Raw genomic sequence first — 14,260 nt, 5'->3', positions numbered from 1 at the left:
GCGAGTTGTTTATCAACGTTGATGTGCTGTCTGAGTAGATTGGGCTCAGGCACCTAAATTCAATACCACCGGAAAGTGGTAGGAAGGCTACTCGCTGAAGACTACAGGAGAACTATCGATGATAACATTTTTGAAGAACAAATGCTCAAAGGAATGGATCCCTCATCTGGGGATTCTCACCGAGCCCTTTGGATAGTCACGGTAGCCTGATGCTGTGTTCCCTCGTGTGCACAGAATATCAATTACTTCCGGTACTAGCGTGACGAGTTTACAAGTAGTGAGCAGCGATTCGTTGGTATTTCCAGCTACAACACCAGCAAAGGATAATCCTCGTTGGACAGCTGGAGTCATGGGACAAGATGACTCACCCTAAAACACATCATACACTGCGTCATCATCGTCGTAGTCGAACAATCCGGGTGCTCCGAGTTATGACCATATGTATTTTAGATTTTCAGGTTACTCGATCTTGGGCCATCATTTTACAGTCTCCTCGAACACCTGTCGTACGCAAATCTTCCTTGGTTACACAAAACCTGCTAGTGCGAGGTATGCCTCAAAGTAGATCCAGGTAATCTGCCGAGCAAAACTTTAGCGGATCTCTCTTATGGTATTCGTATTATATGTCTAGCCAACTGTAGTCTGCTGTATTATGTCAGCCATGCTATTTGTCTACTATGCTTAACCGGCTCCCAGCTCGTAGTTCATTAACCCATGCCATTCTCTACTGTACCACCGAGTATTGAATGCAGTATTCTTCTCTGAAATACACCAATCAGTCAAAAGTCCACTTCCTTCTACGTACATGTCTCAACAGCCACAACACCTCTTTATGCCTCGCTGCAAACATTGTTATTACTTAACCACCGTAACCTAACGGTTTCCACCTCAGAACCAACACAGATAGGAATGTATCGCTCTGATGAGCTACCATGTACTTAGTTTAGTCAAAGTCAGTCCGATTCTCGCAGCCTCACTTTTTATTCAAATGCCCCTTCCACTGCTCTGAGATCAACGCCAATGATGTTGAGGAAGCATGTGAGGTCTCGTGTTTTGCTAGTTCCGTTCCATTGCACATCATATCTGCGTATCGCACCTGCGAGCAATGTATTAAACAACAGATGAGAGAGCGCATCGCCCTGCTTAAATCTATCTAACGTCACAATGGAGTCGAATGTCTCTCGGGCTATTCTGACGCTTGATTTTGACCGATCGTTTCACTGAATCGTACACTTGAAATAGTAAGTCCGACAGTTATACTTACGATAATTGTCCAGGAATTGTCACTGTGTCGTTGTTGATTTTTCTTCTCGAAACCTGTTTTGGCTGTAGCCCACAAAGAATTCAGCCAACTGCCGCTATCTGCTAAACAGAACACGGGAGAGTACCTTGTAAGCGGCATTGAGGATCGTTGTGCTTCGATATTTATTGCACTCTAGTTCTAACCCATCTTGAAGATAGGTGGATGGCATTTCTTCTTCTTCCCAAAATCATTCCGATCATTCAGTGGTTTTTTCGTACAGTTAGTCACTTCCGATTGTTAAAAGTTTGGCTGGGATTACGTCCTTCCCAACGGCTCAACCTTTTTCCAGCTCTGGCTGTGTGCGATTTTTCTTCTTCGTACACACAGTTTCTTCAACTTCAATCGATCATGTCCCATTCTTTTCTCGTTGACGAGTTAAATAAAACTCGCTGAAGCGCACGATGCTAACGGTGCTTCCATGCCTCAGAATAAATCGGATATAAGGTTGCCTTAAGTTTCCAAATATCACTTGCAGTTGCAAACTTCCCACACTTCTAACAGGGTGAACCTTCGGAAAGGGGACCATTTATTAAAAGATTAAATATATTCTATTTTACCACAGTGGTAACAAAACTAAGATCCGTTAATCTATATTCAAATCTGTCCTCTTTCATTGCAGAGTTCATGGAGATGATGACTGGTTAAACCGAAACAACTCAAATTCTTCGCATTATCCGATTTCGTCAGCTCGCGTAACAGCCGCGCAAATACCCTTGATGAAGCTATCATTCTCTTTTATATATTATTATAAAACACGCATATTATACAGATCGCATTGTTGAAAGGAAAGAAATGTAAATCTTCACGTCTAAAGGAGCATGAAGCATCTGTTTGAATGTATTGTTATTTTACAAGAGTTCTTAGCGTTAGCAATTTTGTATTATGTCTGAGATTTAAAAAAAAATTATGAAAACCACTTTTCCGGTTATAGTTTGCGAATTCGTTCGTTTACTCTGTTAAGTGTGCCAAACTCGCCAACACTATTCGTAATCTTTAAGTTCTATAGGCCAAAGCGACACAATCGAAAGCTTCGGATATGAAACCTACTAGTATATTATACAATGGAAACTTTGAAAATCTCACAATCTGTTTTTATTTTTAACTGTAATGTAGCATTGTTTGTATCTGCTGAATTCCCATGTCTAATAGTAAATAAAAACAAGTTCAAATGAAAACTATCACCAATAGGTTCGCCAATGGTATTTTCTTCGAAATCCCTGCTCGCATCACGTCTACAGCTTCGCCCGCATCAGTGGCTTCAGGTACAGTTCAAATGTTTTGTTAACTGGTTCCTGCACAGAAAACACCTATTAATGGAGATCAGTTTTTACACATCTTTTGCCACGTACCTGGTTCAAGGGACTCCGCATAGCATCATCAAGCAAACGCTGGTACACGTTCCCGTCGAATGCTCCGAGAGCGGAGCCCAGTACATAATCTGGATAATCAAAAGCATCCACAATCCCAACGGCGTTTGGGCGTATGGCCGCTAAAGAGGCTTCATATTTTTGTTGTAACTTCGCGAGGTCTCTCTCCGACATGGTTGTAAACTGATCAAAAAAATATTTGAATCGAGTAGCTTATTTGTAGTATCCAATTACCCTACCCTCATTAAATCCCCGACAACCTTCAACGCTTCATCGAATACCACCAACTGGCACAATTCTCGCAGCACTCGGGTCAGTTCAGGAGAAGCTGTCTGGCAGGCCGTTTCGATCATTTCGTAGGCGGACTGCAAAACAAACCCACGGCCGTGGAGCTCAGCCACACGTATTAATTCCAGCCCGGTTAAGTTGGTGGCTTCCTCCGGTGTAAATCCTTTACGTTTGCGTTGCTCAATGCGTGCATTCGCATGGTTCAATCGGTTGGCTGTGATGACCTGAAAAGCCGAAATGATGACCGGTATAGAATCACTCCATGGTAGTCGTTTGGTGGATTTCCCAGCAAACTCTGCCAAATATTGCACCGTTTGCATCAGTTGTTTGCCCTTAAGGGCGTGGTTCCACATTTTAATAAGGTATCTGAAAAGAAACCACAATTGAAATAATGTTTTCAACCACTTCGACATCTTGCCTGGCAGTCTGCAGCAACAGTACAGTATTTTCACCTTCATAGGTAGAGGCAGCCGTAGCGACGGTGTAGAAACTCATAAAGTTAGCACAAGATAAGTATCCGTGACCCCCACAAGCCAATCGACACATCTCGATTCCACTGGCAGCATCGGACGTAGAAACGACTTTTAAACAACACGCGATGGCATGAAGTTCCGGTAAACGATCCAATTTACCAGAATTCAAATCCGATGTCGTTTCCTGGTACATTTGCCACAAATTATCGGCCGTTAACTTCAGAGCAATTGCCTTGGCGATTTGAGGTAGTAGTTTTCCTTGTTGGGTTATATGGTCGATTATTTGCACCTCCGGTTGACTGAAAAAATGCATTGATTTAAAATATTATTCACGTGAAAACTAGACTATTTAATTTAATACTCTGGATTGATCACACTCTGTCGCCGCACGGACGAATACCTCACTGCAATGGTAGCCGATTTAGCCAAATTATGAGCCATTCCACTGACGATGATCACTCGTACGAAGACCATGGTACCGTAGGTCAGTACTGAAGAGACAGGTTTAACATACGTCCCATCTCTAAGCAATTGTGCATTTCGCATGAGCATGTTGGCTCGGGGAATTCGATACTTCTTAAAACCAAGATACCCATTATTGACCCCCTTAAAACCCATTTTGTGGCCGATGTCACCGATTTCCAATCCTGGCAGTGGCATATGCGTGTCTTCATCGCGAACCTGTACCATAAACGCGTGAACACCATGACACTTCCCGTTGGAGTACAGCTGTGCCATTACAATGCAGTGATTCACGGTTTGAGCCACTGAAAATACATTTATTCATTAAACTGATCCCACGTTTGATCACACGTAACTTACAAGCTCCCGGCCACCATTTGTAAGCAGTCAGTGTAGGACTGTTGAGTATAATTTCATCGGTTGTCTCATCGAAGGTAGCCGTAGTTTCCAATCCCCGGAGAAAGGTTCCGTGGCCGAGTTCAGTCTGCGCATATGTTCCAAGTATTTCACAGTTAAGCGCTTTATCGAGCCATTTTGCTTGCTGTTCCGCACTTCCCTGTCCGACAATCGCTGGGATGAACATAACAAAGTGAAGCCTTAGTGGACTGCCCTCCTTGATAACGCCCGTTCCCAGGAGCGAATCAAGGAAGTTACTGAGGAAAAATCTTCATAACAATAAAACAGGTTTGGCGGTGTGCATTTTAATACCTACACGTAATTTTTGGCATCGTATTTTTCCTGTTCTTGAAGTAACTTCTTCACTTTGGTGAATATGACCGTCGCTTTGCGTACCGTTTGCTCGTAGATTTCTTGGTGTGATGCGTAGTGCAATGGTGTCGTATCGTGAAACTCCGGCTGGCTAACATAATAATTTTCTAAATAAATACACAAACAAAATATCTAGGTTGTTAGTACGACTTATTCACGAGGAGTAGGAGTTCATTCTAATAAAATAAAATAAAATAATATAAAAGAATCCATTCGATGGGCGGGCATAGCGTAGTTGGTAAATCGATTGCCTTGTATGCAGCTCACCTAAGTTCGGTTCGCAACCCCGCACATAGGGTTAGAGATTTTTCTCAAAGAATAAAGAGTCGAATGACACTAAGGTTAAAGAATCCATTCGAAAGAAATAGTAGATAAGCCTCAAATAACAATAAAAGAAAGAAATAATAGATACACCCTAAAGAAATCTGGATAGAAACCAATATTCTAATGTGATACAAATTTAAAAGAATTGATGAAAGAAATAGAAACTCCTATGATCTCTCACGATATAGGAGCAGCAACACAGGGGATTAATTATTGCATCTGCCGCCGGATAAAAAAGGGCATCTAGGCTTGTTTTATGCAAAGAAAAATAATAGTGTTATCAATCTCCTGGTGAGCTCCAGCCCTTACAACAGAAAACTGCATACTGTTATTGAAAAGCTGCTTATAGTTGCATATTTGTCTTATGTTATATGGGATAGGGAATCTACATGCGAGTACTTATAGTAAAGATTATGTATTAATAGACCTGCAAATCGCATATTTGATGTGTATAACAATGCACTCTAATGTCTCACGATTACGTGTTGTGTTTACCTGAGTCCCAAAGACCTTTCGAATAGATAAGAATGTACATATTAATAGATAACACCATTATACTTGCTAAGTCATGTCAGTAGATGTTTACGTTGTTTGGTGGCAAAACTTGATTACGAATGTGTGCCCCCCAGGGATGGCTGTTCGTAATCTATATAAATAATATGCAAGGATATAGTCCTTTCTAATGTGTCTTTTTAAACCTTTCTTTCTATCAAAAAAATTTCCAATGACGAAACAAAAATAATAACATTTTAATTAGTGGAGATAATCGAAGCAATTCATTCTTCACATATTTCGAAATAATTCTCGTACGTTTCCGTTGACGTACGCTCATCAACCGGCAACGATATTTTTAGTCCCAGTCTTGGTTAACTGATTTTACTAATGTTACGAGCTCTCGTCATCTTCAGTTTTCGCTTCATTGTCGTCCAGTTCTCTGTTGATCGGGACGAGGGACAAATTAATGGAGCTCTTTTTTGATGAACTGGACGCCTTGTGCCATTGTGGCACGTCCTTGTTACAATGGCAGCTAGCTAAATTAAGCCAAAACTGACTGAACCAACCACCTTTTGAATACTTCCAAATTCATAATCTTAACAGTCAGAAAAATGCCGACTTTTTAAACTACAGGAACAGATCGCATTCCAAAATTTTTTTGGCTGAATCATGCTTAAATATGCCAAACATCTTATCGCGAGAAGTGGCCTAATAAAATTTGAGACCTGAACTTTGTTTGAAATAGATATCGCCGATCAAGTCACGTCCATCGTGTTTAGCCAACACATGGCAGTCCAGCTGGTAACCACTGTTTGTTGTTTGAGGCTTCGGTTGGGTATTGTACATATTCAGAAATATTTATAGTATTCTTCAAGACGGATTTGGCCGCATCTTGCAAAATGGAACATTTTGAAAGGGCAGACTGTTGGCAACATCTCTAAATTTTATTAAAACGTATGATGCATGCGGAAAACCCGTCAACTTACTCCGGCCCAGGGTAAGTTGGCGGTATCTATAGATACGCTAAAAATAGGCAATCAAATAGAAAATCAAATGCTTCAGAGGTCCTATTGGAACATGCTGAATATCTTTTCAAGAAAACTGTATATTAACCGACATTTGCTATTATATTTCAATCTCAATACCGCATTTAAACTTTGACACGTACTCCAAACATGGAAGAAATTAGATATTCACGAACATAAAGGCAGCAACTACGATGATGACACAGAAATAAACAATCGATGACACGGAAATAACCCTTCCCCCCCAAAACGCGTTTGGTGATAAAAACACAGGTTTCCACGTGAAATGGATAACCGCAAGATCTGCCGGACAACCACAACACTCGTTTTATTATTTTTATTGTTTACACAATGGAAATACATAAAACACCCACGGCTCCGTTTGTTATTTAAATGATAAGTTTTTAAATTGCGCAAAATTTTGAATTTCTGTATTAGGTCAGTGCACACTGTGCACTTTGTACTCTTAGTATAAACACCATGCATCACATTCAAGTGCGCTACACAAAAATATTTCAATTTGTCTGAGAACAATACAGCCGAGAAGACAGTTTTTGTTTCGCGTCATTTTAACGCAATATCATTTTTACTAACACTTTATTCCATTTTTATTAGGAATTCGTTCCGTACTAATACACTGCTAATTCGCAAAACCGTGATATCTTTAACAAACGTGTGAAAGTGGGAAGGACATAAAGTGGTAAAACATAAAACATACATCGCTCTTAGGCTAAGTTCACACGATACACTTAATATTGCAACCAGTAACAGCATTTTAGTCGATTTCTATGGTTTCTGAATATTGTTCATGTAAGTTTGAAAATGACGTGACAATACAACGAACAGACATCAGGCAATCACGAAGAGCTGTGACTCGTTGAATCCCTTAGCCAATAAGTTGGGATAAATGCTTCGATTGCATGTCTTCAGTATGTGACAGTCTTTCGTTCTGTTTTTGCTCTTCATGGAATATAATAAGATAGATAATCTTAAATCTGAGAGAAAAGAGAGGAAAACAGAATCAACCGATCGAAATCGACTCAAGAGCACCTCTTCTATTTTTTCTATACACTCAACACGAGTACTTTCTCATTTCGGTTGGAATACATTTTCGTCTTCGTTATCCGTACAACTTTGATACGTTAGGTGCAACAACTTTAATTGAAACTATTTCCTAAATAGTGGTAAAACAAACATGTAATTAGACAAACATTACAACTTTCTTCAAGAAGTCATACATCTATTCCAATCTTGATGATGATCGTAAAAAAATCTAGAGCTAATAATTTTAGCTAGTTAGCTTAGTAGAGCAGATTAGTGTCAGCATATTCGCTTAACGAATTGACTAAAGTTATGTAAAAGTTTCACGGAAAACGGATAATTTTCTTTAATTTAAAAACAGACAACTCTAAAAGAAGCCTTTTCGGCAAAGGAGAAGCAAGTGCGATGTGTTCTCTTCCATGTGTTGGAAGCAAGTGATGCTGAAATTATTAAGCTCACCCATATTTATAGTTTCTAGTTATTTTGGTGGTGTCATCATTACATGTAACAAATTTTACGCAAATTGGATGCTTTCAGTAACCAGTGCTAAGTGATTTTCTGTCGATTAGTGAACAGTTTTTCAGCAGTTTCCCACAGTAGATTAAATTCTGGGTAGTTTCTATTAGTAGATTAAATCATTGAAAGATATATTTTGCATTGTCCAAAAATCCATGAATTCCGAAATAAAACCTTCAAATATTCACACTAGCTTAAGGCCGGGACTAAGGTAGCGCCTGAGCAACTTCTAGTGAAGCGTAACGTCCCACTAGAAAAGATAAAGTTAATGAGAACTGATTGAATCGAAACTTGGTTCGACTCAGCAAGGCAATGTGCACTACGCACAGCGCTAGTTTATTCCTGTCTCTAAATTGGTGTCAGATTCTGATGAGATAAAATCGAAACAAAAGTTTCATAACTAATGTAGTTACAGGTTGTATATTGTTCACGCACACAGTTTTACTCAATTTTTTCCTCTCCTTAGTGGGGAGAAATATAAGAGTAACTATGAGGGTATTTTAAAAATTATTTTTGATTTTTAAATCTATCAAATGTGCCGATTTTCATTGGGAAAATTGTTTATTTTCTAAGAACAGATTCCAATGCACAAACCCAATTGTTTTTATATTATGGGTTAAAAATGTAAATATTCTATAACATAGTCAAAATGTTCCATGTCTGGCACGACAGATTTATGCACCTAACACGCTACGCTTCTATGAATGACGTAATCATCGACTATTTAGGGAACAGAGTTGGTCGGACAAGGTCAGTCGCCTGTTGAACGGCAGGCAGAGCACTGTGCTGCGTGCTTCCATAGGCAGTGTAGCAGGTTGATATGTTCGCTACACTGGTACGCTACGCAGTGCCGTTTCAAGCACAAATTTTATGTACAATCGCAAAAGCATTGATTTGTATAAAACAGGTGCACAAAATCGCTTATACAGTTTAGCACCAAGTGCAAATACGGTTGATATAGCGTCGAAGTACCCAACAAACATTAGGAGCTGAACTATAAGAATACTGGCTGATTAAAAGCAGATTAAAGGCTATTTAAGCTGAATAATACTTTCGCTGAACTATTTAAGCATTAACAGTTTATTCAGCCTATTTAATCTCCAGTATTCGTCACTTCAAACAAGGCTGAACTATACTACTAACAAATGTTGCAGCGACAGCATTAATGCTTTTATTCAACCATCTTAATTAGACTGAATTACGAGTTGAATAAATGATGCTGTTACCAATATGCAAACCTTTAATCATTAAGCTGCACTACATGTCTTCAAAAGGTTGATTCTACCTATACATTTGCTCTTATACCACTTTTGACTTTTAGCTGAATTATGTGTTTAACAAAGGTAATTGTACCTACTCCAAAAATTGACACGGTTAGCGAACCATGACGAATGGTAACCGACCTGGGTTCGAGTCCCAATACAGGCATATTATTTTTTTTTACTTTTAACTTCTCACTTAGAACCCTTTTCTTATTCTATTTGTTACTTCAACGGTTTGCTCTTGTAACATTTATACAGTGTTTTTTTTACAATTTCATGCAGTTAATTTGCAATTTCAATTTCGGCCTGAAAAAATGTCTGTTAACAAAAAGAAGCTATCAAGTTGGTTTGATGCATTAGTAAACCTAAAGATAATTCATAGCAAGGACTTGTATATACATACACACTTAGTTGAACCCAGCCAAATCCCCGCACAGCCGAGTAATAAGTAATCTTTTATACTGATATCTCGGAAAATTCTCGATTTTTCGAGACAAAAAGATCGATTGTAAGAAACAAAAAAAATCAAAAAAATCTCGATTCAATGACAATTTTGAAACAAAAATCGATTTTACCAGATCAATTTTTTTAAGTTAACAACATCGATTTTGAAAAATTCGTTTCTACATCGCTCATTCCTATTTCGAAGTAAGTGCCTATCTGTGGACTATAAAGTCCCTGGAATAACATATGATTATTACATTGGCGACAGTTGTACTCATAAATCTTTCAAACGAGAAAACAGTATATTTTCTAAGTGTTTCAGTATAATCCAATCGAGATGTTTTCATATATTATGGTTTAGAAGCAATAACAACAGCAAATTTATTTTGTTGTTTTATATCTACTGAGTTTTCAGCATGTAAACCAACGATTTACAGTTTTTCAATGTAGAAGCTTGCCAAATCATACGCGCTCTTGTTTACGTAAATTTACCTTTTAATTCAAAATGGTCTGTTTACCTATTGAACACAAGAGAAAATTTTTGTTCGAACGATGCTGTTAATTTTTGACACCAGAATTGTTTCCATGGACCATTTGCCAAATGGTATGGCAAATAAATCAAGGAGATTGCCACCTTAGAATTATAAATGGCTTCAATCCATCATTCAGTTACCACCACTATCATATGATACTCATTTTTACTTGTCTAAAATTTTTGTGACATCCGTAAGTCCTCATCTTGGATACAAAAACGTCTACAATCATTAGTTTTTGAAATTAGTAAATTGTCTAATTTAAAATTTCCGAATGTTCTAAAAATTATCGCATAAAAAAAATATCGTAGGTTGGGATTCGAACCCAAGCCAACTAGATTCACTCAAATCTATAAAAGGCTAGTGTAGTCTTTGTACAGACTCTATTCAGCAGCCTAGACTTTTCGGTACATCGGTGAAATCTTAAGCATTCGATGTATGCAAGATTGGTGCAGACAGTAAGGTAAGTGCTTAGTATTCAACAGGTTGCTGATTCGGATCCAGGTACGTGATATGACTTCCAACAAGGTAATACAATTTTTCTCTAATTGTAGCGTAACACTAACAAAAGTATATACCTTCCAAAGAGATTGATAGCGCGTGTAACTTGAAATAAATGTCTTTTTTAATAATTTTCTATGATAATGTTCTCAGCTGAATAGCGGTAACGAAAAGGTTTATTGATGAAGCTGAACTGTGACTTTCTTCAGGCTGTATACATGCTGAAGAATTGTTCTTTAAAGTGTCTCAATCAAACAAACTGAATAAATTTTCCAAATCCCGGATGTTTAAGGGTGGAATAAACGATATATGATTACACGTATACCTCCAATGTTCAGCTAGAGCTGAATAAAGCAACTGTTAAAACGTTTAAAAAACCACGAAATGTTTGTTGGGTACTAGTTATCTCTTTCGCTCCACCCATCATCACTGGCGTTGACTCATTGTTCTTGGTGCGTATCTTTCCGTATACGGATACGATATACCCAGACAGCTGTTTGATTCGAGCATTGTACAACTGTACACCGTTCGCTTAGGTTCAATGTTTGAGGCAAATGTGTATACCTAATTTTTTTTGCGGTTGCATGCATGCATGATAGCAATTTGTGCTTCCGTTGCGCAAAGACGATAACTTTCTTAGCAACAAATTTACACGAATCGATGGAAAGCGCAACGAAGGTTTATTATTTGCGTTCGATCAATTCATTAATTCCACTCAGCCTATCCTACTTTGATTCTGCTAATACATACCACAAAGCCTATTTATGAATGAATACATCGCCACTCAAAAAACGTATCTACAATTATTTTTGATTCTGAAAATTTATTGTTTCGATACTTGATTAAGACAACTGCATTCGATACATTTATATGCGTACTTTAGATACGCTAACAGGCTATCGTCACAAATTAGGAGTTTGTTAAGGTCCAAAAAATTATGAAGTCCTTTCAATCAGTATATGATTCCAGTGGAGAAAAAATAAATTGTTGCCGCGTAGTTATTGAGAAGAAAAAAATAATAATAGTTGGTGGCAATAAAGGGTAAACACAGTTATTTATGCACGTAACGCATCCCCCGTTCGAAACAAAAAAAAATATTCGGAGTACCTAAATTTATACTCACCCGTAAACCTCTTCTCGTCCAACTTGTCTTGTCCACCTACCCACCAGAGAGTGAACTCTTCCTGATTGAAAGTGCACTTACTGCGTTCATGCTGCAGATCTTTGTTTACTACGTCTACCGGCATTACTTATATTATCACTACACATCCGCAAACAGCATAAATGTTTTGAAAAACAAGACTCAAATCTACACGAGAACAAAGTTCATCCAGTTATTGCTATCAACCGGTTTCTAGCTATCGATCTTCAACAAACCTGTCCTTTTACTGAAGTTCCACGGGTTCTTTTGCTACGCTATCAACATCCAGCTTCACGTTCACTTATCACAACGCACTCCATGCAACTGACCGCCGAAAAACAAATGATGTCGCAGTAAATTAATGATAAAGTCTTAGATTTGAGGCAGCTCATATAAAAGGCTATAATCGTCTAGCGACTGACAGAAAGAGAACGAGGCAATCTATCACGGTGTACCTAGTAGTTATACGCGAAAGCTTCATGCGCAAACATGTGCTTTTGGCGGGACTAACTTAAGGCGCATTTCTATTCGCGTTACAAACGTGGTTCATTTATACTCGATTCAAAGCAGGTTGGATAAATAATTCTAGAGAAAATTTTCAATAGGACGTAAGTAACAATGAGAGATTCTCTTTGGGGTCTTTCTCTTCTGTTCATTACTCGGCCATTTCAACAACTACTCTGCTCTTTGCATAATATTCTAGTAAAAACCGTCGGCTTTCGATATGTACTGGAAAATTAGTGCAAAGTGTTGTAATGACGTCGTAATAGACGAAAAAGAAAGTAAATAAAGAGAGGCTCTCAATGTTACTTACGTCCTATTGAAAATGTTCTCTAGAATTATTCCATGTAATGGAACAATCATGTTCATCTGGCTTATCAGTTGTTAAAACAAACATTTTAAAAAGCACATTTTGAAAAAAAAAATCTATTGAAAATTGACGAAAAATCTTTGCGAATTGAGTTTTGCGCATTTTCTCCCTCGCACCGGAGATTTCTTAGGACTGAAGAGTTTATAGTCTTGATTGATAATCAATTATCTTCATTTGGCTCGTGAAAATTATTGCATTTATAATGTCACCGTGGTTGTGTTTTGTACACAACCCTCTTATTTTCCTCCCTCGAGAGATTCTTAACCGTCAACTAAACTCCCTGTATAATACAAGAATGTAACTAAATCGAAGTGCACTGAATCGTAGACAAAAGTTTTCCAAGTCCACATAAATGATAATAGCGAACTGTCAAAAAAGTTCTTGCTATTGAGGTTAACTATGACGACGAAGTAGAGGAGGTAGCTCATTTCAGTCATCCCACATTTTAATAGCTTTTGGCCTTTATAATGGGATGGCAATTAAATCGGAAATTAAAAACCATTCAATTCCACTAACAAAAATAAAAACCATTTAATTCCACTATTAATTAGTCTACAACAAGTTGTTACAAACCAATAACCAACTACACCAATTTAATTGCACCCAAATCCCTGCCACCCAAACATCAACTATTTATATTACAGTCTTGATCTCATGAGAGGCTTCAGGTACAACTCAAATGTTCTGTTGACCGGTTCCTGGAGAAGCAGAGAAAATAAATACAACTGTATTCGGTTATTCGCAGCAACAATAATTACCTGGTTTAAAGGACTTTTCATCGCTTCCTCGAACAGGCGTTCGTACACATTGCCATCGTAGGCACCCAGTGCAGATCCAAGAACATAGTCTGGATAGTCGAACGCATCCACCACTCCGACCGCATTTGGGCGCAGGGCAGCAAGTGTCATTTCGTATTTTTGCTGCAACTTTACGATGTCATTCTCGGACATGGTGGTAAACTGCGGAAAGAAAGTTTTGCCAATGTTAGAACAGCTTTGTGAAACTCTTCAAAATCTATGTTATAAATTGATTATGCATGTTATATGTGAGAAACGGGACTTCTAACCGGATATTCTTTTGAATATTTTATAAAGTGATTCTGTAACATATCCATTACAATTTGTCGGACAGTTAACGAAAATTTATTCGTTGTCTTTATATAACTTATCAGTCTTTGACTAACGCAATACACATACACACACATAGCAAATGTAACTGAAACCTAAATCGAAATTAGCTCAACTGCACGTTTTTGAATATGGAACTCTCCTGCGGTTATATACAGCATAATACGTACCCTCAACAAGTCCCCTGCGACCTGCAATGCCTCACTGTACACCACCAGTGCGCACAATTGCCTCAGCACATTCGCCAACTGCGACGAGGCTGTTTGACAAGCGTTCTCTATCAAATCGTACGCGGATTGCAAAACAAACCAACGTCCGT

General features: G+C 38.3%; 3 protein-coding genes across 4 annotated transcripts in view; 1 reads left to right on the top strand and 2 right to left on the bottom strand.

The window, feature by feature from the left end:
- Positions 1-2,478, top strand: part of LOC131694716 (troponin C-like) — a 32,211-nt gene extending 29,733 nt beyond the window's left edge. Inside the window, exon 5 of the mRNA XM_058983195.1 lies at positions 1,923-2,478. Within this exon, the coding sequence (XP_058839178.1) occupies positions 1,923-1,948 (26 nt within the window). The 3' untranslated portion in view covers positions 1,949-2,478. The remainder of the gene's footprint in view (positions 1-1,922) is intronic.
- LOC131694715 (probable peroxisomal acyl-coenzyme A oxidase 1) lies at positions 2,373-12,349 on the bottom strand. Of its 2 annotated transcripts, XM_058983193.1 has the most exons (9): positions 12,180-12,349; positions 11,926-12,111; positions 4,606-4,768; positions 4,254-4,546; positions 3,793-4,198; positions 3,377-3,730; positions 2,910-3,324; positions 2,653-2,853; positions 2,373-2,595 (listed from the first exon to the last, which is right to left on the bottom strand). In XM_058983193.1, exons 2-9 carry the CDS (start codon positions 12,047-12,049, stop codon positions 2,536-2,538), a joined length of 2,016 nt encoding a protein of 671 aa, XP_058839176.1. In that variant the 5' UTR covers positions 12,050-12,111; positions 12,180-12,349; the 3' UTR covers positions 2,373-2,535. The 2 variants fall into 2 exon arrangements, with proteins under 2 accessions (XP_058839176.1, XP_058839175.1); XM_058983192.1 differs by having other exon boundaries at positions 11,926-12,349.
- A 979-nt stretch (positions 12,350-13,328) lies between these two features.
- Positions 13,329-14,255, bottom strand: LOC131694717 (probable peroxisomal acyl-coenzyme A oxidase 1; the record flags this gene model as incomplete). The annotated part of the gene is made up of 3 exons (XM_058983196.1): positions 13,329-13,512; positions 13,573-13,773; positions 14,112-14,255. Coding segments are annotated over 3 exons (405 nt in total), but the record flags the coding sequence as incomplete, so codon positions are not given.
- Positions 14,256-14,260: the final 5 nt, after the last annotated feature.

Source organism: Topomyia yanbarensis, unplaced genomic scaffold (assembly GCF_030247195.1).
Source record: "Topomyia yanbarensis strain Yona2022 unplaced genomic scaffold, ASM3024719v1 HiC_scaffold_121, whole genome shotgun sequence".
In the NCBI taxonomy this organism is placed as follows: domain Eukaryota; kingdom Metazoa; phylum Arthropoda; class Insecta; order Diptera; family Culicidae; genus Topomyia; species Topomyia yanbarensis.
This window is presented reverse-complemented; position numbering and strand designations above follow the sequence as displayed.